This window comes from Myotis daubentonii, chromosome 5 (genome assembly GCF_963259705.1).
Source record: "Myotis daubentonii chromosome 5, mMyoDau2.1, whole genome shotgun sequence".
In the NCBI taxonomy this organism is placed as follows: Eukaryota; Metazoa; Chordata; class Mammalia; order Chiroptera; family Vespertilionidae; genus Myotis; species Myotis daubentonii.
In genome coordinates this window covers 21,607,227-21,632,542 of record NC_081844.1, presented here as the reverse complement: position 1 = coordinate 21,632,542, position 25,316 = coordinate 21,607,227, and the positions used below count along the sequence as shown (strand labels likewise).

At 49.6% G+C, this 25,316-nt stretch overlaps 1 protein-coding gene and 1 pseudogene across 4 annotated transcripts in view; one reads left to right on the top strand and one right to left on the bottom strand.

Moving 5' to 3' along the window:
- Nucleotides 1–1,243: 1,243 nt before the first annotated feature.
- Nucleotides 1,244–25,316, bottom strand: part of NOTCH3 (notch receptor 3) — a 46,886-nt gene continuing 22,813 nt past the window's right edge. For 3 of the 4 annotated variants that reach the window (XM_059696472.1, XM_059696475.1, XM_059696473.1), the window contains 8 exons: nucleotides 24,983–25,137; nucleotides 24,670–24,892; nucleotides 24,139–24,223; nucleotides 22,938–23,100; nucleotides 21,509–21,813; nucleotides 21,119–21,266; nucleotides 17,965–18,062; nucleotides 15,096–17,195 (listed from right to left, as the gene is read on the bottom strand). In XM_059696472.1, coding sequence (XP_059552455.1) covers nucleotides 16,143–17,195; nucleotides 17,965–18,062; nucleotides 21,119–21,266; nucleotides 21,509–21,813; nucleotides 22,938–23,100; nucleotides 24,139–24,223; nucleotides 24,670–24,892; nucleotides 24,983–25,137 — 2,230 coding nt within the window. In that variant the 3' untranslated portion in view covers nucleotides 15,096–16,142. Of the gene's footprint in view, nucleotides 2,366–15,095; nucleotides 17,196–17,964; nucleotides 18,063–21,118; nucleotides 21,267–21,508; nucleotides 21,814–22,937; nucleotides 23,101–24,138; nucleotides 24,224–24,669; nucleotides 24,893–24,982; nucleotides 25,138–25,316 lie in introns of those variants that run through there. The other variant, XM_059696474.1, reaches the window with a different exon arrangement.
- Nucleotides 9,242–11,616, top strand: LOC132234896 (atlastin-2-like; annotated as a pseudogene).

The window sequence follows — 25,316 nt, the reverse complement described above, 5'->3', positions numbered from 1 at the left end:
GAGAACCTGCAGAACCTAGCAAGAGAACATGGATACAGAACCTGGCTGGAGATCCTAACCAGAACTTCGCTGGAGATCCTGACCAGAAATTCGCCGGAGATCCTGAACAGAACTTGGCTGGAGATCCTGGCTAGAGATCCTGGCTAGGCTGCTGACCAACTGAACGCTGTCTCCGTGTCATTCCTTCTTCGCCAACTCCGTCCACACCTCTGGGGACCCCTGGACCTGCTGGGGTTGGACCCCAGCAGTCTCTATGCTAGCTACAAGAAGGGAAATGTTTTTAAATGATGTGTGCTAATTTAACTTTACAGTATAAGAGTGTACTCATTATAACTTACAGCACAAAGGTTTCAGACTCTGTACATGGTATTGCAATTCCTACAAGAAATTGTTGAGATTCAGGAATCATGAACCATGCCTAAGTTCTTGGAAACTATGTGTCTGCTATGGTGGCTGTTGGCTCCTATGAATGGAAAAAAGTGCCACAGAGAATTTCAACCAACATGAAGCAACTGTTCCAAAGAATGTGGCTTAAGATTTTCAAAGACAAGTCAGACAGTTAAAGCATGCAGCTGTACTAGAAGGTGACCAAGAATAAGAATAGATGAATCAAATAACAAATGCATTACAAGACAGGTTTGAATTGCCAGGACTAACTTCAGTTTTGTATTCTTATCTGAAAAACACTCATATTTCAAAAGAAACAGAATTAAAATAATAATATAAACATAGAGAGCAAATTTCAAAAAAAAAAAATAATAGATACAGAGGCAGAGCTGCCTCAAACAGACTGTCAAACTGCAGTGGGAAGGCCGGGAAGCGGGGAGGGGGCAGCAAGTGGGCGGGTGGGGGGGGGGATGGGTAAGAGATCAACCAAAGGACTTATATGCATGCATATAAGCATAACCAATGGACATAAGACACTTGGGGGTAGGGGAGGCCAGGGGATTGTCAAGGGGGGGGGAAAAAAGGAGACATATGTAAATACCCTTTGTAATACTTTAAGCAATAAAACAATTTAAAAAATAAAAATAAACTTCCAGCATGTTGACATTTGTACATATGTGCTTTTAAAAAATACTTTTATTGATTACAGAGAGGAAGGGTGAAAAGAGAGAGAGATAGAAACCTCAATGATGAGAGAGGATCATTGATTGGCTACCTCCTGCTAGCCCCCTACTGGGGATGGAGCCTGCAGGCCGGGTATATGCCCTTGGTTTGGATCCACACCCGGGCCCTTCCTCAGGCCAACGCTCTATCCACTGAGCCAAACCGGCTAGAGCAGACTGTGTCATTTAAGGTTCTGGGAGCCGCCACCGTTTTCCAGGAGGAGAAATTGAATGTCAGGCAGGACACACGACCACGAAAAAGCTAGAGCCACAATGCAGAGCGAGTGGTCATTTGCAAACCCCGCAGCTGCGCGCCAGGGTCCTCCTCAGAGCCACCCGCACCTCCTTGTTGCGCAGAGTGTACACCAGCGGGTTCAGCAGCGGCGTCACCACCGTGTAGAAGACGGCCACCAGGCGGTCCTGGGCAGGGTTTCCTGCGGACGCGGGGCGCAGGTAGATGATGGAGGCGCAGCCAAAATGCACGATGACCACTGTGAGGTGGGCCGCGCAGGTGGAGAAGGCCTTGCGCCGGCCAGCGGCCGCAGGGATCCTCACAATGGCAGCCACGATGAAGGCGTAGGAGAGGAGGATGAGGAGGAAGGAGAACAGCACCACCAGGACGCTGAGGAAGAAGATGCCCAGTGCTTTGCCTGTGCTCTGGGCGCAGCTGAGCTTCAAAACAGGGGCAATGTCGCAGAAAAAGTGCTCCACGCGGTCGCTGTGGCAGAAGGGCGACGAGAAGATCATGCTGGTCTCGATGAGGGGCACTGAGAACCCCAAACAGAAAACCAGGGCTCCCAGGCAGAGGCAGACTGTGGGTCTCATGATCACCGAGTACCGCAGCGGGTGGCAGATGGCTACGTAGCGGTCATAACCCATCAGGGTCAGGAGGAAGCAGTGGCTGCAGCCCAGGCCCAGGAAGAAAAACATCTGAGCCCGACAGCCAGCAATGGAGACGGCCTGGCTCTCCATGAGCAGATGAGCCAGCATATTCGGGATGGTGACCAGCGTGTAGCAGGTCTCCGACAGGGACAGCACCGCCAGGAAGCGGTACATGGGGGTGTGAAGGGTCCGATCCACATGGATAATGGCGATGATGGTGGCATTGCCACTGAGGGTGACCAGGTACATGAGGAAGAACAGCGTGAAGAGGGTGGTCCTCAGGTGTGGGAGGTTGGAGAAACCCACCAGCACAAACTCTGTCACCAGCCAGGTGGCATTTTCCCACCGCTTCTTAGGAGTCTGAGGAGAGAGGGCTGAGAAAATGCAATAGACCAAGTTACTGAGGGTCAGCTACACATCCTTGTTCTACAAAAAGGAAAAGAGAGACTCGGAAAGGGTGTCACACAGACAACAGGGTGGTGATGGGGGAGGTGGGGCGCAGTGGAGGTGGAAAAGTGTGAAGGGGGGACAAATGGTGATGGGGAAAAAAGAAATGATGTCACTTGTTTTCCTAATATCACCCAGCTAACAAGTGTCTCTTTAATAACAAGAAAATCATAGATGTGGGAACGGCCTAAGTCAGCCGTGGGCCAACTACGGCCCGCGGGCTGGATCCGGCCCGTTCGGCTGTTCTATCCAACCCGCAGAGCCAAAAGAGCGGAGGGTTCTCTTGCTCTTCCCTCTGCTCCTTCACCAGCAGCAGTGTTAACATGGCAATGTCAGGAAACACGGCCGCAGCTCCTTCTTCTGAGTCCAGTTTAAGAACCCATTGTGGCCCTCGAGTCAAAAAGTTTGCCCACCCCTGGCCTAAGTGCTTTTCAACAGGTAAGTGGATAGCGGAGATGTGGTGATATATGCAGTGGAATATTATTCAGGCACTGGAGGCCCGATGCAGGAAGATTCGGGCAAGAATGGGCCTTCCTTCCCCTGGTTGCCAGCACCACCTTTTCTCCCTCCTGCCAGAGCCACCTTCCCACCTTCCCATGCTGCCCAGAGGCCCAGAGCGATTGGGGCGGTGCTGAACGCCTGCCTCTGGCCCCCCCACCACTCTGCGCCTGCCTATGCAAATTAACCCACTATCTTTGTTCGGTTAATTTGCATGCTCATTCCTGATTGGCTGGTAGGTAACGTGAAGGTATGGTCAATTTGCATCGTTCTCTTTTATTAGTGTACATGAGAGAGACTGAAATCTTGCCATATGCAACAACATGGGTGGACCTTAAAGGCATTATTCTAAGGGAAATAAGTCAGACAAACACCATTTGATCTCACTCATATGTGGAATCTGAAAAAGTTAAACTTTCATAAAAACAGAGTTGAAATGGTGGTTGCCAGGGGCTGAAGGGTGGAGGAAGAGGAGAAATATTGTTTAAGGATATAAACTTTCAACTAGGAGATAAATAAGTCCCAGAGATCTAAGGCATAGAAAAATGAATATACACAACAATATTGTAGTATAATTATCGAACTTTCTAAGAGACCAGATCTTAACTATTCCCGCCACACAAAAAAAATGATAATTTTGTGACACGACCGAGGTGCTAATTATTGGTACAATGGCCATTACGTTACAACATATGAAAGGATCACATTAGCATGTTATACACCTTAAACTTACACAATGCTACAGGTCAAATACATTCCAATTTTTTAAAATATATTTTTATTTATGTCAGAGAGGAAGGGAGAGAGAGAGAGGGAGAGAGAGAAACATCAATGATGAAAGAGAATCATTGATCAGATCCAGCCTGCAACCCTGGTCATATGCCCGGATCAGTAATCAAACCGTGACCTCCTGGTTCATAGGTTGAAGCTCAACCACTGAGCCACGCCCACTGGGCAAATACATTTCCATTTTTTAAAAAGAAAAGAAAATCACAAAAATCTGTAAGGAATAGATACTGATACCGGGGTTAGGGAGAGGTGGTAAGAACACCAGGGCCTTAATCTGAGTTCCCTAGACACAGATCCTGAGGCAAGGATTCAAGAGCAAATAGTTTATCTAGACCAGTGGTTCTCAACCTTCCTAATGCCGCGACCCTTTAATACAGTGCCTCATGTTGTGGTGACCCCCAACCATAACATTATTTTCGTTGCTACTTCATAACTAATTTTGCTACTGTTATGAATCGTAAATATCTGATATGCAGGATGCATTTTCATTGTTACAAATTGCACATCATTAAAGCATAGTGATTAACCACAAAAACAATAGGCAATTATATGTGTTTTCTGATGGTCTTAGGAGACCCCTGTGAAAGGGTCGTTCAACCCCCAAAGGGGTCGTGATCCGCCGGTTGAGAACCACTGATCTGGACCATCATCCTGCAAAACATAGGCGGGAGCCTGGGGGAGGGAGAGACATAACAAAGGCACGTTGTCAAGGAAATTACCACTGGCAACTAGACTTTAATCCCACCTGAGGAACCCTAAGGGACAGTGAGGAAACTGGGGTGTTTACCCATCAACTCCCTTTGCCATTGCTTGAGAGTTCCTACCAGGAGACAGTAATCGCCCAGCACTTCTAATTTGCCACCATGTGCAGAGAATTCAAGGACATAATAAAAGCCAAGGGGGTGAGGGCCAAGTATTTACTCCTGTGTCTGCTACAGTTCAAATACCCGAGAAAGGCAAAGCTTGTAACACTGTCATTATCTACTTTTTTTTTTTACTTTTTAAATGTTTATGCTTTAGGGCTGCATTGGTGTAAAGATGAAGGCACGCTTCAATCCTAAAACTGCATTTATTCCTTCTGATCTTAAAAGAAATTTAAACAACATCATGGGCCCTCTTAATAGTAAGGCGGGCCCCAGGCGTTGTGCCCCATGGACACCTCTCTATTCATTAAATGGGACATAAGTCTGAAATAATGGGCCATTTTAATTGAAATTATGAGACTTCAGTAGAAATAGTGAATGGTTAGCATTGATTACTCTCTACCTCAGAAAAAAAAAGATACAGTATCAATATTAGAGTATTTCTAGGGTATTTTTCACTCACTTGGAACATGGGGCTCTGCTTTAAGGGAAATGGTCCAATGCAGTCTTTCCCTGCTCATTGAGAGTTAATTGGCTGAGAGATAAACATAGTTCAGCCTGGGGAGCCTCAGACACCAACTCAGCGACAAGAAGGTGGGGTCCACAGAGAGCAGAGTCCTGATTTATCCGCCATCTAGTGGCACTTGGGGTGATCTGCAAACCAGTGATCCTTACGGGAAGAGAAAAAAATGAATGACTGTGCCCCTGAAAATACTCACCCACAGCAATGGGGCCAGAGAAATTGACAAGGGCCATCTAAATGTCTTGGAAGTGTGCTGCAAGTTTAATTCTGCAAAAGTCAATTAAGGGAAGAATGTTCTAACTCCTCACATTGAGAAACATCCCTTCATAATGACCTGTAAGTGACCAATGGGAATAGGTCAGACCTTCTCAGGCATCTTAAAGATGCACTCAATGTAGGCGTCTCTTCTACCACAACCATCCACCCTCTACTCACAGGCCTCCAAGGACAAGAAAGTCACTCCCTGACAAACATCCCATGACGTGGAGCAGAAATTCTGTGCTCAAAACAGCCCTTCTGGTACCTGCAGGGACAACCACACCGAGCTCTGGAATCAGACAGGCCTACGTTTGAAGGTTGGTGCCTGCACCTACGAGGGCAGTGTGTCCTTGGGCAGCTGGTTTGGGCCCTGGGAGTCCCATCTATGAAAGTGGAGACTGATCCGTGAGCTCTCAGATAATAGTTTTTAAGATGCCCTGAACAATGCTACAAACCCTGTGGTCTCAGAATTCTTGCAAGGAGAGGCGGGATTGTCGTTCTCGACTTTGCACTGCTGAGGAGGCAGAGCATATAGGGATAATCTCTCATCTCACCATGGTGGTGCCGGGACTGTGTCGCTGGAGGGTGTACTTTAAAGGGCTGCGAGTCTGCAGGCTCCTTTTCATCCCACACTTACTCATTGAGCACCTGTTCTGCGCTGGGTGCTGCTCTGGGCACTAAGGACACAGCAGGGAACTAAACAGGCAGAGATCCCAGCCTTGGAGGAGCAAAAATTTCTAGAGACGTGAACCAGGCAATAAATAAGGAACGCGATAAGTAAATAAGTGAGAGGGCATGTTGGACAATAAGTGCCGCCGAGAGAGAGAGAGAAGCACTGCACTTAAAGGGTAATCGAGGGTCTGAGGAGGGTGGCAATTTTACAGAAGGTGGCCAGGAAAGGGCTTGTTGAGGCTTACTGTTCAGTCACTCAGAATTCCTTGTTTCCCCTCCCTCCTTTTCAGATCTCACAGGTAGGGCTGGGGAGGGGCCAAGGTGGCTTCTCCAGCAAAACAGAGGCCCTGAATTCACACTTGAAAGAAAAGGGAAAGAGACCAACCAATGAAGTTGTTTGCATACGTGCCTGACCCTTGGACAGACCGTGGAGTGGGGTGAGGGCCTACAGAAGGGGAAGGGTGCAGGGACGGGGGGGGAAGGGGGAGTGGAGGAGGGAGGATGGGAGCAGGCTGGAAGACATTAATGGAGGGAAAGTAGGACCTATGTAATACTTTCAACAATAAAGAATAAAAGAAAAACAACGAAATGAGCAAATGAGTCAAGAGGATCCTAGGGGAAGAAACTGTCCTACGTAGAGGCCGCAGCCAGTGCACAGGCCCTGAGCAGGACTGTGCCTGGAACAGGAGCAGCAGGAGGGAGAGAGGGGCAGAAGGGGGAAGTGAGAGGGAGGGGATGGGGGTGGGAGGTGACGGGAGCATGTTGCATAGGGTCTTGTGGGTCTCAGTGAGGACTTCAGCTTCTACACCTAGTGATGTGGGAGCCACGGAGGACTCTGAGCAGAGGAGGGACCTGACCTAACTCGGGTGTTCCCCGTGCCCTCTGGCCACTGTGGGAGAACAGAGTTTGGGGAACATGAGTGGGAAGGATGAGGGCTGGGCCAGGGCGGTGGTGAGAGGTGGCCATTTATGGACAGAGTGTGCAGGTGGAGCCCGCTGGATTTTCTGACAAGATGTGGGTGTGAGAGAAAGCAGTGGGTGGGAGCTGGCAGAGCTGCAACAGGAGGGTGGGGTGGAGCCCATCCTGTCACAGGTCAGAGGAGACTCTGTTCAGCTCTGGGAATGCCAGAGGCAGGCACACACCTAACATAGTGGACACATACGGTCATCCAGGCCCCGGGCCACCCTCGCCACAGAGGTGGCATGTGTGCCAGCCCCTTGCACACACCTCAGAGAGAGGGAGGAAGGGAGACTTCCTGGATGAGGCTGAAATTGATCCCTGCAACACCTGAGAAGCTGTGACTTTGAGTTTGCCTCAAAGTGTCCAAATTGTGACAGGTGAGTGTCTGGCCAAAAGGAAGTCAGCTTACAGGACGAGGAAGTTCTTATTTGCAGACCTGGAACCCATGAAAATCGCACCTATGGCGAGATCCCCTGGCCAGCTGCTGGCTTGGTGGGAGAGTTAGCGGGAGGCAGCGGGTACTGAGCTCAGGGTCAGGCCCATGGCACTGCCAGGGAGAGGGTAAAGGATGAGGAACACACAGGGACTGAAGCTTTCCTTTTCCTCTTCCTCCTTCTTCTCATCAGGAAGCTCTCCCGGAAGCAGGAGCCCCTGCCCCACCACCTTTAAGCCCTCGCTGCTGAGTAACTCAATGAGCATGTGTGCATTCACGCCTAGGAAGCTCCAGGACATATGCCTGCTTGTGTGTGCCTGCTGCTTGCAGGGCATGCATGTGTGCATTTGGTGCCCCATGTGCTCAGACCACACATGAGCTGGGGGTGGGCTCGGGTGGCTTCTCCAGCTCGGCAAAGGCCCCGATTTCATACTCACCGTGGCCAAGGGAGCTTCCTGCCTGCATCGCTCACTGCTTGCAGCCTAAGAGGGGGAGGCTGAGGACCTGGGCCCTGTTATACACGGATCCCTAGAGCTGCTGTCTCAGGGGCCCCCAGCCGCTAACAAGCCCCCCAGGGCTCGGGCTGGAGAGACCCTATGGGTTTCTTTCCCTCCTGGAAACTGGAGACCCCAGGGTCCACTTCTCCGGCCCCCAGGCTCTGGTGGCAAAAAATAGGAAAGGACTAATGATTTCTTGTTGTGGGTGGCTGTCACAAATGCTCTCTCTACCCCATCAGTGCTCCCCAGGGCCTGTCAGTGCCCACCCTGCTTGGCAAAGCTGCTACCCAAAAGAAATGCACCTTGAACCCTGCCCTAAAGGAGGGAAGGAGGAAGTGGATCCCTTGGTGTTGTTATACAAATGTTCCCCAGGCTCAACTTCTTAGAGTGACCACAGCCCCTGGATCCCTCTCCCTGTTCTCAGAATTAGTCTACAAATCTTCTCTACTCTTCCTCCCCAAGTTCCCATCCTATCAGCCCCACCCGAACTCAGGCTACGACATTCCCACCTGTTGTAAAAGTTTGCAGCATCGCCCTGACCGGTTTGGCTCAGTGGATAGAACGTTGGCCTGCGGACTCAGAGGTCCCAGGTTCAGTCCTGGTCAAGGGCATGTGCCTTGGTTGCGGGCACATCCCCAGTGGGGGCGCTGGGGGGGGAGGCGCGAGGCAGCTTATCAATGTTTCTCTCTCATCGATGTTTCTAACTCTCTATACCTCTCCCTTCCTCTCTGTAGAAAATCAATAAAGTATATTTCTTTTAAAAGATCTTTGTTTTTAAAAAAAAAAAAAAAAAGTTTGCAGCATCACCTTCCTCTAGTCTGTCCTCTGCACCGGCCTCCAGAACAGGAGTCCTGGCTGTGTTCCCTCTCTATTCAGGGACCTTCCAATGCCCCCCATTACCCTCAGAGTAAAGTGTAAAATTCCCCATCTTCACATTTAAGACCCTGTGATCTGGTCCCTGGTACCGTCTCCAGTTCCAAATCCATTCATTGCTCCATGAAAACTGTCACAAATCCGTTTAGTAAATTAGCAACAAGAAAGTGAGGCATAGCTCTAGCTAGTTTGGCTCAATGGATAGAGCGTCAGCCTGCAGACTGAAGGGTCCCAGGTTCGATTCCAGTCAAGGGCACATGCCCGGGTTGTGGCCTCAGTCCCTAGTGGGGGCATGCCGGAGGCAACCAATCAATGATTCTCTCTCACCATTGATGTTTCTATCTCTCTCTCCCTCTCCCTTCCTCTCTGAAACCAATAAAGATATATTTTAAAAAAAAAAAAAAAAGAGTGGGGAGTTCATTTTAAATCGGTACAAGATGGCGGAGGGGGAGGAAGTGGTGCAGAGGCAGCAGCCGCACCTGGAGCTGCGGCGCCCGCGGCGGACCAGCGACCCGGCACCGAGGTTAACCACGTCTCGTCCACGACCTCGCTAGGTGAGGATTATGAAGATGAGAACCTAGTAAACGCTGATGAGGTTATGAAGAAACCATGTCCAGTACAGATTGTTCTTGCATAACTTTGAGCTTGATGAAGCAGCTTTGGAGCAGATAATGCTACAGGAGCACGTTCGTGATCTTAACCTAGTGGTAGTATCCGTGGCAGGAGCTTTTCGTAAAGGGAAATCATTTCTACTGGACTTCATGCTTAGATATATGTGTAACAAGGATCATCAAAGTTGGATTGGTGGAAACAACGAACCATTGACTGGCTTTACATGGCGAGGTGGTTGTGAAAGAGAAACAACAGGCATACAAGTCTGGGATGAAGTGTTTGTGATTGACAGACCTGATGGAACAAAAGTGGCTGTGCTGCTAATGGATACTCAGGGTGCCTTCGATAGCCAGTCAACAATCAAGGACTGTGCAACAGTGTTTGCTCTGAGCACTATGACTAGCTCAGTCCAGGTATATAATTTGTCTCAGAATATTCAAGAAGATGATCTTCAGCACTTGCAAGTAGAGCAAAATCAGCATGAAGAGCTACAGAATGTAAGGAAGCACATTCACGATTGTTTCTCAAATCTTGGTTGCTTCCTTTTACCACATCCTGGTCTTAAAGTTGCAACTAATCCTAGTTTTGATGGGAGATTGAAAGACATTGATGAAGACTTTAAATGAGAGCTTCGAAATCTGGTGCCATTGCTGCTTGCCCCTGAGAATTTGGTGGAAAAAGAGATAAGTGGATCTAAAGTCACTTGCAGGGATCTTGTAGAATATTTTAAGGCTTACATTAAAATTTATCAAGGAGAGGAACTTCCACATCCAAAGTCCATGCTTCAGGCAACAGCTGAAGCTAATAATCTTGCTGCAGTAGCAGGAGCAAGAGAGATTAATTGCAGAAATATGGAACAGGTATGTGGTGGAGACAAGCCTTACATTGCACCTTCAGATCTGGAACGAAAACATCTGGATCTCAAGGAAGTGGCAATTAAACAGTTTCCTTCAATTAAAAAAATGGGTGGAGATGATTTCTGCCGTCATTATCAGGACCAGCTTGAAGCTGAAATCGAAGAAACCTATGCAAATTTCATAAAGCACAACGATGGCAAAAATATCTTCTATGCTGCTCGTACACCTGCCACACTGTTTGCAGTCATGTTTGCTATGTATATAATCTCAGGACTGACTGGCTTCATCGGTCTAAACTCTATAGCCATCTTATGTAACCTGGTCATTCGTTTGGCACTGACATCTCTTTGTACTTGGGCATATGTTAAATACTCTGGGGAGTTCAGAGAAATTGGAACAGTGATTGATCAGCTTGCTGAAACACTGTGGGAACAGGTATTGAAGCCCCTGGGTGATAATTTGATGGAGGAAAACATAAGGCAGTCTGTAACAAACTCTATCAAAGCAGGCCTGACTGAACAGGTGTCTCATCATGGCCGGTTAAAGACAGACTGACAGTTCATCTCCTCATGGACTCCACTCTCCCTCTTGTTCATGCTTGCTGTACAATGAGAACTCAAATACAAATAAACCAAAGTTTACAATCAACTGTAGAAGTAGTTTAGTACAACTGGCTTCACAGATGGCTGCCACAGAGTGTGAAAATTGTTGGTTGGTTTTAAGCATTCTGTTCATGGCTCCTAAGGCATGGAAATTGGCTGAGGAGCATTAGTTTATCATGTACATTTGTGCCATGTTTTTAAATCTTTCTTTTCTTTTTTACTTAAGCTAATGTTAGTGAAATTTGTTTTATGTAAAAGGATATTTCAGGGAAATATTTTAAGAAATCTATTTAGAGTCTCTCTAACAGTGTCCCATTGAATTTTAATTTTTAGAGAAGCAATGAATCACTGTATAAAGAATCAGATTGGAATGACAATGAAGCCTTTATTGAGCCACTACATTAAAAGTATATATTGCTTTACTGCCTTCAATACCAGTATTACATAAATGCATGTATCAGAAACTTCACAGAAATTACATGACAACTCTTGTAGCTAAGAAAGTGATTCTGAGGTGTACATTTGTCTTGCCTTTTGAAATTTATAAACCTGCCCTAAAAGGAGATGCATATCTGGGAATCTGAACTGTCATACAGTTTAGCTTTCATGTACATAAAATATGCCATTAATTTTATTGGGGGAGGAATTCCATCCCCAAATGTTGCCTACAGCTATGAGTGAAGAGTGTCTGTACAGTGTGTAGCTTTTATTTTCTAAACTCACAGATAGGGCATGTATATGAAATATCCTATCTAATAAAAGAGAAAAATGGAATTGGCGTACGACGATACCCTTTTCATTGGCTAATCAGGGCTATATGCAAATTAACTGCCAACTAAGATTGGCAGTTAACTGCCAACAAGATGGTGGTTAATTTGCATATGTAGGCACAATGCAGGGAGGCGAAAGGGAAAGCAGGAAGAAGCCCCCTGCCACTGACAGTGATCGGAAACCCAGGGGGGAGCTAAGAGCTGGGGGGCAGGGCAAAGGCGGCCCTGGGGCCGCCTTTGCCCTGCCCCCCAGCCATGATCGGAGAATCAGGCGCCTTTGCCGCCCTGGCCAGTGATAGCAGGAAGTAGGGGTGGAGCCAGCGATGGGAGCTGGACACAGTCGAAGCTGGCAGTCCTGGGAGCTAGGGGTCCCTTGCCTGGGCCTAAAGCGAAGCGCACGATTGCGGGGCCGCTGCAGCTGAGGGTCCCCACTGCCTGGGCCGGACGCCTAGGCCAGAGGCGTTAGGCCTGGGCAGGGGCGGAGCCTGCAACCGCGGGGAGCTGGGGGTCCCCTGCCCAGGCCTGACACCTCTGCCAGAGGCCTCAGGCCTGGTCAAGGGGCCGATCCGGTGATTGGTGATCGGAGGGTGATGAGGGTTAACTCCTCTGGCCGAGGCATCAGGCCTGGGTGGGGGGCGGAGCCGGGGATTGGGGGGATATGATGGTCCCCTTGCCCAGGCCTGAAGCCTGGGTCAGAGGCATCAGGCTTGGGCGGGGGGTGGAGCAAGCGATCAGAGGGAGATGGGGGTCCCCTGCCCAGGCATGATTCCTGGGCCAGAGGCCTCAGGCCTGGGCGGGGGCCAGAGCCAGTGATCAGGGGGAGATGGGGGTCCCCTGTCCAAGCCTGACACCTCTGGCGGAGGTGTCAGGCCTGGGCAAGGGGCCGATCAGGCGATCGGAGGGTGTTGGGCATCTACGCCTCTGGCCGAGGCATCAGGCCTGGGCTGGGGGCAGAACCAGTGATGGGGGGAAATGAGGGTCCCCTGCCCAGGCCTGACGCCTCTGTCAGAGGCGTCAGGCCTGGGCAAGGGGCCGATCCTGCGATTGGAGGGTGATGGGGGTCAACGCCTGAGGGTTCCCAGTATGTGAAAGGGGGCAGGCTGGGCTGAGGGACACTCCCCCCGCCCCCACACACACACCCAGTGCATGAATTTCGTGCACCGAACCCCTAGTAAATATATAAATAACAATTTTGTATTAAAAGTTTTGTAGTTTATGGCAAAATCTGGTTCTGTGGTAGGCTAATAAGTACAGTCCCTGTGAAGGAATGTTTGTGGCTCACGTCGGTGTGTGAATGCATAAACTATTTGAAGTTTTTGATATATTTGTGATATTTATCTTCCTTGAGCACTGCAATCTCACCCCCAAGGGAATCCAATGGGAATGTTTATTGTGACTTTGTTCTCTGTTGCATTTTAAAGTTATTTCCTGTAATTTATTTTCAGTACATAATTAAAAATCTGTTGTATATATAAAAAAAAAAAAAGAAAAAAAGAAAGAGAGGCATGGACCCAGCCATTCCAAACTGCTGACCCTTCCTATGAGACCTCCATGCTGTATCACACCATTGTGCCCCTCCCTATGCTATTTCTTTTCCCCTCCTCTTACCCTCCTGGCAAACTCCTAGCCCTGCTGAAAGACACATCTCAACCAGAAAGAAGATAAACATACATCGTTAGCCATTCATCCATTGACTGACATTAGGTTCTTTCCATATTTTGGCTCATGTGAATAGTGCTGCAATAAGCACAGTTCTGGCTGAGAAATTTCACTTCATGAATTAAATTTCATGACTGATCATGAGTGTCATAATTTAGCAAACTCTGCCCTATACCAACAACCCCTGTCATATTTGGGGTCCTCCCAGAAGTGACCCTGAGACAAGGATTTGAGTAGAAGTAAGTTTACTTTGGAGGTTACCCAAAAAATACAAGCAAGGAAGTGGAGTATTGAGAAAAGACAGGAAAAGAAGGTAATAGGGCATATGCTATCAGGCAGCTTACCCCTGTGGCAGCTGGGAGGCATTCACTCTGCTAACCTCTGGGAAACAGCATGGAGTTTTATTAGCTGCTTACACAAAATTCCTGCTTCTCTAAACCTGACTGCCCCTCAATTTACCCCATCCCCAGTTCAAGAGCACAGGCTGACTGCTTTAAAAAATCAGCACATCCCCTATCCCATTACCATAATGTCTGGCTAGAGCAGCAGTGCTGAAAAGCAATCCCCCCCAACCACCATCACCAGGGGACAACTGGCAATGCCTGGAGACTTTTTTGGTTGTCACAATGGAAAAGGGGCATCTAGTGGGCCGGGGCCAGGGATGCCATTAAATATCCCACAATGCACAGGAGACCCCCTTTGGTAAAGAATGAGCTGGCCACAGATGTCAATAATGCCAACATTGAGAAACTATCAGTAAGAAGACGGGCACATGACCCAATTGGAATCAATACAAATCAACTCCAAGTCTAGAAGCTTCTCAGGTCCCTGGAAAGTGCCATATGGTTAATGATCTTTGCACTTATTTTGCTAACACAGAAGGAGCACTATAGCTGTGAGGGTGGGAAGAGAAATTAGATTGGGTACGATGTGGAGCCTGAGGATGACACTGATGCCCAGAGAACAATCTGTAGAGATGAAGAGAAATTCAGCCCTCTTTCTGTCACTGCATCAAATCTCCCTGAAGCTGGTCCTTATTAGTTACATGAGCTAATAATTGTGTTTGTTTGTTTAAACCAGCTGGGTTAATTTTTGTGTCACATGCAACTGCAAGCACTCCAAGTGACAGGGAAATCAATGAATATTAACCCATCCTCTTTTCCTGGAGGATGTCCCTATATGAACACAACCTTGTCTTGGAGTACAATTGGTTGCAAGATATAGAAACCCACCCAAGCTGGTATATGTAAAGGAGTATTTATTACAGAGCTTCTTAGGTCCCTGGAAAGTGCCATATGGCACTTATTACATTGTCTCCATACCCCAAGGAAACATGAAGTAGAGATGACTTTCATGCAAAACTAGCATCAGGCACTTAGAAGGCAATGAAAAAATAACTGTGATGTCAATGGAATGAATACTCAATTAACTGGAATTGATACTTCTGAAACTAAGATACTCATGCCTTCCAACTCTAGAACCATTGGAGCACTTTTCTCTGATTCTCCCTGCATACTAGCTCCATTTTTCTGCTGTTTGCAGACGTACCTACCACTCCAAACTGGCCGCCCATAGTTCTTAATCTGCTGGTGACCTTAAAAGCTCCACCAACTGACAGCTTTCTTAGCATTCCCATTAAACAATGTTTCCAAGCAAATCTGATTGAATCAAAAAAAGAAGAAACACAAGCGGGTAGGCAAGCTAAATAGGTTTAACCTTAGCCTTGGAGAGACAGAAGATCCACCACTATCACTCCCCCACCTTATCTAGACACAGATCAATGACACTGAGTGTTAACTATTCCTTTATTAGATGGTGAGGGGAGTGGGGGCTGTACAATGAAAGGCCTAGGAACTTAGCTACATAGAAATTGTGATCAGAAGCCATATTACAAAAATAGCCAAAAAATACTTATATTCTGCCATGGCACTGGGCCAGGGGAGTCCCAGGAGAGGGGCCACTCGGGCAGCTCCTTCCCATCTTGCAGTCCCATTTGTACAGGGACACAAAGTGAAATGCACATATCTCCCCTAATCCTCATGTTCCCGCCACCCACCCCCAAGTTCCCAAAGGAAGGTGGCCCAGGCTTAAGGGTGGGAGACAATCTGGGGGTGGGCTCTCTGAGATAGAAGAGCCCTTTCCCCAGCAAAGCTATAGAACAAGTTCCATCTGGAATGCAGTGAAGTGAGGGACGTGGGGTGGGGAGGAAGCTCCCACATCTTGCCAACCCCTGGCCCCAGAGGGTGCGCCCAAGGGTGACTACTTGGTACACACCAGGGTCATGTACTCGGTACACAGGATCCCAGTCATGCCTGTGTACTCGGTACACAGAATCCAGCTTGGCCAAATGGGCCCACAGACTCAGCCCCATGGGGGCACTGGGGGGTTTGCAGGGGGGCAGGGAGCATCTCCATATATATATTTTGTAAAAAATAATAATAATAATAATAAGTTTGTTTAAATGAATTTTGTTTCTATACAAAATGTAAAAAAAAAAAAAATAATAATCCACTCATGTCAGAGTGTGAGGAGTGAAAGAGGCCAGAGGAGGCAAGAAAGGAAGGAAGGGTGAGTTGGAGAGTAGGAGGAGGGGAGGACAGGAGGAGGTCCCAGACTCATCACAAGACCCAAGGGTGGGGTCAGCCTGAACCCCTTACAAATAAGGGAAGATTGAAGCCCTAGGCTGGTAAACTATGTCAGTCACACTGCAGGGGTAGGGGGTGCAGGGGGATTGGAAAAGAGAAAAGAGAATGAAAAGGATTAAAGGAAAATGGGGGAGAACAGAATCAGGATAGGGTGTCTCTTCAGTTGCCCAAACCCCAAGAACTGAGGAGCATCTCAAGCCAACACCTGCCTCTTGGGAGTGACTTCAGGCTGGGGCCCCAGCTGGGTCTGAGCCTGAACTAGGGGGCCAGGGACAGGCAGGGAGAGTGGCTGGGCAGGAAGTGTCCCCGCAGCTGTGGCCGTGGCCCTACTGGCAGTGGCTGGGCTGGGTGTGGAATCAGACCAGTCTGACAGTGAGGGAGGCGAGGGGCTGGCCCAGTGCTCAGGGGACTCAGGGGATGGGGTCAGGTAGGGATGCTCACTCGGGACCCGGAGGAAGCGAGCCTTGGGGGGGCTGCCATGGGCCCCAGGTACTGGATACTCCTCACCATGTCCCGGAACCGCCAGATATGGTGGGGGCCGCTCCTGAGGAGACATGGGGGTCCCAGGGTTCAGCAGCTGGGGTCCCGGTGCCAGTGGCAGCAGGAACGAGGGACCTGGTGGGGCAGGTGGGGGCAGCCGGGCCCAGTCAAGGGGAACGGCCACAGGTTTCAGCAAGCCCAGGCTGAGTACACAGCCCCCGGGGGGCTGGCGCCCTAGACCTGCCCTGCCCACACCACCAAGTTGTGCCAGGGACACAGCCGTGGTGGTGGCACTCATGTAGGGCCCCTCGAGGGGGAAACCTCCAGGGGATGCAGGGGGCCCACCAAAGGGCCGTGGGGAGTCCAGAGAGTCTACAGGCGACAGTGTGACTGAGCTCTCAGCCAGAGGACCTGGGCAGGCCAGCGTCAGCTTCTTGCCCCGGCCCCGGGTGCCCTGTGGTCCCAGCCCTGCTTTCCCTGGTGGCCTTCGGCTCTTCTTGCCCCCTGACTGTGCCGCCTTGAGGCCAGGGAGGAAGGCCCCGGGCGGGCAGAGCAGGGGCCCCAGGCCATGGGAGCCCGGGGGACTGCGCGGCCCACTGGGCTGGTCTAGCAAGCGCACGATGTCCTGGTGCAGCCTCTCCTGGGCCACGTCACGGGGCAGCCTGTCCAGATGGTCAGTGATCTCCCGGTTGGCAAAGTGATCCAGCAGCAGCTTGGCAGCCTCATAGCTGCCCTCCCGGGCAGCCAGGAACAGTGGTGTCTCCTCCTGGGGGGAGCCGAGAACCAGCCAGGTGTCAGGGTCACAAGGGCCGGCAACACCAGGGCCTCCGTCCTCTGATGGAACCTGAGAGCTAAGGTTCCAGCCTGACCGACCTGGGTTCAACTCCTCGCTCTGATGGGGAAGCCAAGGCAAGTTCTTTTATTTAAACCACAGCTATGGTGCACCTACTAAGTGCCAGGCCCCAGTGCCAGGAACAGGGTGAGAAGAGTAAGGCACTCGCCTTAGGCACAAATTTTAAAGGGGCAGCAAAACTCTCAGTCATCAAAATTAATATTTTAATGCAATTTTTTAATTAATGCCAAAATTCCATTAAAAAAGTATGGAAATTTTAAATAAGGACAGAATCCATCCTGCACCCCTCTGAGACTCACTGTGCTTATCTGAGTAGAGTAACACCAGCTCCCAAGGCTTTTTAAACAACGATCAAAAAGTTACCTTCTATTGAGGTAACACATTACCTCACTGAATCCTTGGAAGAGGCAATGAGATAGGTACTGTTGCTTCTCCATTTCACAGATGAGAACACTGAGGTCCAGAGGAGTTAAGCAACTTTACCAAGGTCACATAGTAACTGCCACACACTTCCTCTTCTGATCTACTGTTGGAGCCTCTTGAGCCCAATTCTCACCCCTGAAAGCTGGCTGCAGGCTGGGTGAATGCTCCCACTTGCCTACTCCACCCCACTCTCTGCTACCTGGTAGGGGGAGGTCTGTGCTAGGGATGACTCCCTGGTGAGCCAAGGGCTGGGGCTCACCTTGCTATCTTGCATGTCCTTGTTGGCTCCATTTTTGAGCAGGGCCAAGGTGGCCTCCACGTTGTTGACAGCTGCAGCCCAGTGTAAGGCTGATTTCCCTGGGGGGAGTGCAGAGAGGTCAAGGTCAGAATCAGGCTCATGTCCTGACCCTCCAAGGCAGAGAAGCAGGAAATGCCCATAATATGGCCTGGTGAGAAGAAGCGGACCTGCCATGAGGATCTGAGCACCTGTGTTTGGGTCTGTGTATGTGTGCAGATCCGTAGAATGACTTTCTGTCCAAGGGAGACACTGTACAGGTGTCTTCCATGGCCTGGGGCTCCTGTATATGTCACTCTCCATATCAGAGGGAACTATGCAGCCCTCACTTGTTTATTCCTAGAGGTGTGCTATTTGATGCAATTGCCACCAGTCCCATATGCCTCTTTAGATTTAAATTAACTAAAATAGGTGTCAAATCCATGCAGTGGGGAAAGATAGCTTTCTCAACAAATGGTGCTGGGACAACTAGATCTCCACATGCAAAAAAATTAAGGTGGATCCCCTACCTCACACCATATAAAAAAAATCACTCCAAGACCTAAATGTAAAAGCTGAAACTATAAAATATTTAGAATAAAATATAGGAGTAAATCTTTATAGTCGTGAATTAGACAAAGATTCTTAGACATGACACCAAAAACAGAAGCAGTAATACAACAAAAATACATAAACTAGACATTATCAAAATTAAAATGTTTGTGCTTTGAAGGACGACATAAGGAAAGTGAAGCCCTCACTCAGTTGTTTAGAGCACCATCCTGATATGCCAAGGTTGAAGGTTCTATTCCCAGTCTGGATTCAAACAAGAATCAACCAATGAATGCATAAGTAAGTGAAACAACAAATCAATGTCTCTCTCTCTCTCCCCCTACAAATTGAAAGAAATATTTATAAATCATATATCTGATAAGAAACATACTTAGAATACATAACCTTTGTAACTCAATAATAGAAAGACAGCCTGGCAGGCTTGGCTCAGCAGTTGAGCATTGACCTATGAACCAAGAGATCACGGTTCCATTCCCAGACAGGGCAATCCCCATGTGGGGTGTGCAGGAGGCAGTCTATCAATGATTTGCTCTTATCATTGATGTTTGTATCTCTCTCTCCCTCTCCCCTCCTCTCTGAAATCAATAAAAGTAGATTTTAAAAATATAGAAAGACAAATAACCCAATCAAAAATAGGCAAAACATCTGAATGGACATGTTGCAAAAGAAGACACATACAAATGGCCAATAAGCATATAAAAAGATGCTCAGCTGAAGCCGGTTTGGCTCAGTGAATGGAGCGTCGGCCTGTGGACTGAAGGGTCCCAGGTTCGATTCCGGTCAAGGGCATGTATCTGGGTTGCGGGCACATCCCCAGTGGGAGATGTGCAGGAGGCAGCTGATCGATGTTTCTCTCTCATCGATGTTTCTAACTCTCTATCTCTCTCCCTTCCTCTCTGTAAAAAATCAATAAAATATATTTTTTAAAAAAAAAGATGCTCAAAATCATTAGCCATCAGGAAAATGAAAATCATAAACCACAATGGGATAGCAATTCACAGCCACTATAAACAAAAAAACAGATAATAAAAAGTGTTGGCATGGATGTGGAGATATTGGAACCTTCATACACTGTTGGTGGGGGTGAAAAATGGGCCAGCCACTGTAGAAAACACTCCGTCATTACAGACAGTTTATTGGATAGTGCTCCTCTAAAGCCGTATTTCTCAAACAGGGGTGATTTTCCCCCCAGTGGCATTTGGCAATGTTGGGAGATATTTCTGGTTCCACAACTGGGAGGTGGGCTACTAGCATCTAATAGTTCAAGGCCAGGGTGCTGCTTAACACCCTGCAATGCAAGGATGGCCCCCACCACCAATCCCACGTGTCATTGGTAGGTTAAGAACACCTGCTCCAGCCGAAACCGGTTTGGCTCAGTGGATAGAGCGTCGGCTTGCGGACTGAAAGGTCCCAGGTTCGATTCCGGTCAAGGGCATGTACCTGGGTTGCGGGCACATCCCCAGTGGGGAGTGTGCAGGAGGCAGCTGATCGATGTTTCTCTCTCATCGATGTTTCTAACTCTCTATCTCTCTCCCTTCCTCTCTGTAAAAAATCAATAAAATATATTTAAAAAAAAAAAAAAAAAGAACACCTGCTCCAGCCCTAACCGGTTTGGCTCAGTGGATAGAGTGTTGGCCTGTGTCCCAGGTTTGATTCCGGTCAAGGGCATGTGCCTGGGTTGCGGGCACATCCCCAGTAGGGGGTGTGCAGGAGGCAGCTGATCGATGTTTCTCTCTCATTGATGTTTCTAACTCTCTATCCCTCCCCCTTCCTCTCTGTAAAAAAATCAATAAAATATATATTTTTAAAAAGAACACCTGCTCCAAAGAATGTTTGTGAGCATCTGAGTGTGTCTACGTCTGTGTGAGGTCCTCTGGACATAAGGGCAGGTTGTGAATCTCCACAACTCTGTGCAAGAAGCCACCTCCAGGGACTCTGCTAGCAAGCCACCGGGGAAGGAGAGGCCACCTCATATAAATGAGTCGGTTAGCAAATTTATTGTAACAGCTGCCTGGCAGATGGCAGCAGTGATTACCTCTAACCAAGTAGGTGGAAATGAAGTGTCTTGGGGAAGGGCACCTTTTTCTAAGTCACTCATGTGTCGATGAGCTAGTGGATGCCATAAAAAAAATGCACAAGAGCCCTGACCGGTTTGGCTCAGTGGATAGAGTGTCGGCCTGCGGACTGAAGGGTCCCGGGTTCGATTACGGTCAGGGGCATGTACTTGGTTGCAGGCATATCCCCAGTGGGGGGTGTGCATGGGGCAGCTGATCAATGTTTCTAACTCTCCCTCTCCCTTCCTCTCTATAAAAAATCAATAAAATATATTTTTAAAAAAGAAAGCAGATACTCTAAGTTTTAAAAAGAGAATGATGCACTTAATACACCTCTGCAAAAACATGTTTCAAAAAAATGCACAAGAGTGTAAGTCCATGTTGCAGCCCTGTTATGTGGACAGGAACTTCAGTGATTGGATCACAGTGTTCACAGTGGGTGAGGGTTCACACAAACAAGACAGTCAGGGTCCATGTGACATCCTCTCAGCCCCCACCACCCACCAGCCTACCAAGTTCGTCCACAGCATTGACATCAGCGTGACTGGCAATGAGCTCTTCCACCATGCCCTCCACCGCCAGGCGGGCTGCCAGGATCAATGCGGTCGACCCATCTGCCATGCGGGCATCCAGGTCTGTGGAGCGGTTCCGGATGAGAATCTAGGGGAGGGAGGTGCAGCAGGGGGAGTCATGGCACACTCAGGGGAACCAGGAGCACCTCTAAGCCCTCTGACGACCCAACTCCCACATCTCCTGGGATCAATGAGATTCAGGGAGACACTGTACTCCCATATATCCCCATTTTACAAAAAAAAGCTCTGAAAGGCAGAACTGGGGCTCCAACCCAGATCAGTCCGATGCCTGTCTCAGCTCTGATGTCCAAAGCGGCAGGCCCATCTCACCTGGAAGACGCCCTGGGCATCGGCAGTGACAGCCGTGTGCAGGGGGGTGCGCCCTGAGTGGTCTTGGGCATTGGTATCTGCTCCAGCATCCAGCAGCCGCTTGGCGGCATCAGCCCGGGCATAACGGGCGGCCAGGTGCAAGGCCGTCTCACCCGTGCGGTCAGTCCGCGCCCCAAGCTGGGCCCCCTGGCAGATCAGGTCTGAGATGATGCTGGCTGACGTGTCTTCTGCCTCGTCCTCCTCAGCTGGCATGGGCTCCAGGGCCCCCCCGCAGAAGGAGGCCAGCATTAGCGGGGTGAAGCCGTCTGCAGGGAACAGGAACATATCACGGGAAGGTGGATACAGGGGCCTTTCCAGGGAATCCTGCTGAGGGCACTGCATTAGGAGGAAGTGGGACAAACAGAAGTACATCTGCATGTACACACACACACACACACACACACACGGAAGTACATCTGCATGCACGCACGCACACACACACATACACACATCTGTGCCAGGGGCCCCAGAAGCCAACCCAGGATGAAGACTCATAGGCATGTGATTTGCCCCAGAAGGGCTCTGAGGCAGAAAAGGACAAAGGACAAGGGAGGGAGGAAGACAGACACATGCCCCTCAGACCAATTCCCAGCGGGTTATTTCATCCTGATCCCAAAGGGGAAGGAAGGCTGGAGGCTGAGTTATACCTACAGTTATACTCCAGCTCGAGGCAAAGGGGCTGTGCCTTTCAAATGCCCACACCCACCAGTTATGAGCACCCCCAGGGACATGAAACCCTTAGGGACTTCAAAAGATGCAGGCCTTTTGGAGCAAAACAGAGCTAGGGGGAGAATACCCTGAAATATGGCAAAGATGAATCCAGCAGGATCCAGTTAACATGGTCAGCAGCACTCCATGAGCATTTGGCCTGGTTTCCTTAGGGAGACACTTGCACCCCATTCTCCATCCTCAAGCTCGGGTTAGGGCCAAACCCCCTCCCCCAGGGACAGGCATAGGGCCCAGGCTTGGTCAGTCTGCATATTCCAGGCCCCAGACCACACTGATTAGTTCAGGGATGGGCATGTGACCTTGGTCTGTCCAATCAGAACTCATTCTGGGACTTTTTCTGGTGTAGATGGGAAAAAAGGTTTTATAAGGCTGGTCCTGCCTGTGGTCATAGCGTCCCCAGGAAAAAGCCTGCCTGGGCCAGAGCCAAGGGGTGGTGAGTCCTGGATCCAAATGCACCTGATGCTTCAGTTACAAGAGCCAGTAAATCCCCTGTTTTACTTAAACTTGTATGAACTGGGCTATTATCACTTACAACGAAGAGTCCCGATTAACAACTAGCCCCATAGACAAACACCCAGACATACCTCGCTCTCCCCAGAACACAGATGCAGACTCAAACCCTCACAAGTAGGAGCGGAGAGCGGGAGGTGCCATCACTGACCTGGGCCACGCACGTTGACATCCACGCCATCAGCATCCGCATCCCCCTGCGGCGGCGTCAAGGCCATGGCTGGTGCCACTCGGATGTCAGCAGCAACCAGGTGGTGTTGAGTCCACTGGCGGCAATCCACAGCGTCCTCAGCCCCCACGCCAGGCTCCTCGACCTGGAGGCACAAGGATCCAGGTTCTCACAAGGAGTTGGGGGAGACAGAGGGACAGTCTGGGTTTCTCTCATGGAGAGGCACACACAGCCCCCCCCCCCACCCCCCTCAAAAAACCCGAGTGTTTTCTAGATAAGGAAACAGGAAATCGACATATAGGAGGTCAGAGAACTCATTAGAGGAAAACCTGGAATTTTAATCCAAATGGGAAAGGGGAAAGGGCTTGGAACCCAAGGTGGGTGATCAAGGAAGAGACACAGCATCGTAACTGTCAGCACACACCTGTCTATACACTAGACTAGCGGTTCTCAACCTGTGGGTTGCGACCCCTTTGGGGGTCAAACAACCCTTTCACAGGGGTTGCCTAAGACCATCAGAAAACACATATGTAATTACATATTGTTTTTGTGATTAATCACTAGGCTTTAATTATGTTCCATTTGTAACAATGAAATTGGGGGTCACCACAACACGAGGAACTGTATTAAAGGGTCGCGGCGTGAGGAAGGTTGAGGACCACTGCTCTAGACACAAACACACTGAAAACAAGATTAAGTTGACAATTCTACTGACAACGGCATCCAGAAGCATAAAATATTTAGAATTATATTTCCCGGGAAAAAATGCAAAACTTGTATTCTGGAAACTAAAAATCATTGGAAAAGAAATGTGGGGGCAAGGGAATCCTTCAAGGGCCAGGATTAATCTGGGGACGTGAATATGATCGTGAGGTACAGGGACCGAATAGTCACTCACGAATGTATCGATGCACCTTCATGAGCATAGCAACTGGGCCCCTCGCAGGAGCTTGATAAATTTCAGACCCACGGTCCAAAAGGCATGAGTGATGTTATGGAAACAGGACAGAATATTCTTAACCAGTCTGCCAGCTCACTTAAGAGCCTTTGGGCGCCAAACACAAAGCCTGATCAAGCTAGACCTGAGCTTAAGGATCCAGGTGACGTCCTCTGAGTTCTCCCACTGACCTTCGGGGCCCCACCCAAGACCCTGAAAACAGGGTTCAGAAGAGGGGGTAACAACCTTCAGTCGCTTGGCCTCTGGGCACTCTGTGTCCATCCAGTCTGTTGCCACCTCCCCCATCAGACTCTCCCCCTTGGCCATATTCCTGTGGAGACAATGGATAGGGGGACGGGTAGAGGGGACAATGGAGACATGTGACCTGGAAGATTTAGGGTGGGGTCACAGCAGAGGTCCCAGAGGTGAGGTCAGGGTCTGGAGTTGGGATAGGTCAGTAAGCGCAGGGAGCAGGGTTGAGATACAGGGTCCAATGAGGGAGTGAAGTCAGAAGTTACGATGAGCGACAGCCAGGGTCTAAAGGTGGAACTGTGGAAGGAGACAGGAGTGGGGTCAGGAGTCAGAGTAGTGAGCTGTGGGATAGGTGAGGGTCATGGCCATACATCCAGGGTTAGAGAGGAGGATGTCGTAACAGAATAGAGTTAACTTCGTAACAGGTAAGAGACATAGCCAAGATAAGGAGGTTGTGGAGAGGGGCCAGGGAGTCAGGAGGTCACAGGAGAGGGGTAAATTCAGGGGTAAGGCCAGGGTCCTCACTTCATGCCAAGTGCATCTTGGCCCACAGGCTCCCTCCGGCCCTTGTGGCCAGCGGCCACGTCCTTGTGCAGCGCAAAGCCCTCGGGGAACCAGAGGGTGCTGTGCTCACGCTTGCGCCGGGCCACCATGACCACCAGGACAAGGATGACCAGCAGAAAGACCGCACTGGCAGCCAGCAGCGGCAACAGCGGCACGCTAGGCTCCAGCGGCTCCAGCGGCTCTCCTGCAGGCAGAAATGAAGGACTTCAACCACGGCCTGGACCCCACCCTGGGAGCCCCGGGTCCACCCTGCTCGCCCACCAGCCGGGCTCACCCCGGGCAGCCCACAGCGGGTATGGGAAGTCCAGGCGCTCCACCGCAGACAGCGCTCCCAGGTAGTCGGCCGCGCTCTGGGCGTCAGGGAAGCAGTGGTCATTCTCGGGCAACTGCAGACACAGTCGGTTGTCAATCTCCAGCATCACCACTGAGCTGTGGGGACACAGAGGAGAGATCAGCTGGCTTAGTGGGCACCTACTGCCAGGCTGGCACCAAGCCCCATGTCCCACCCCAGTGCCAGGCTCCAAAGAGCTGTGTCCATTCACCATGTCACCATGGCCCACCTGCCCCCATCTGGCATCCAACCCCACCACACTCCCCAAACCAGTTTT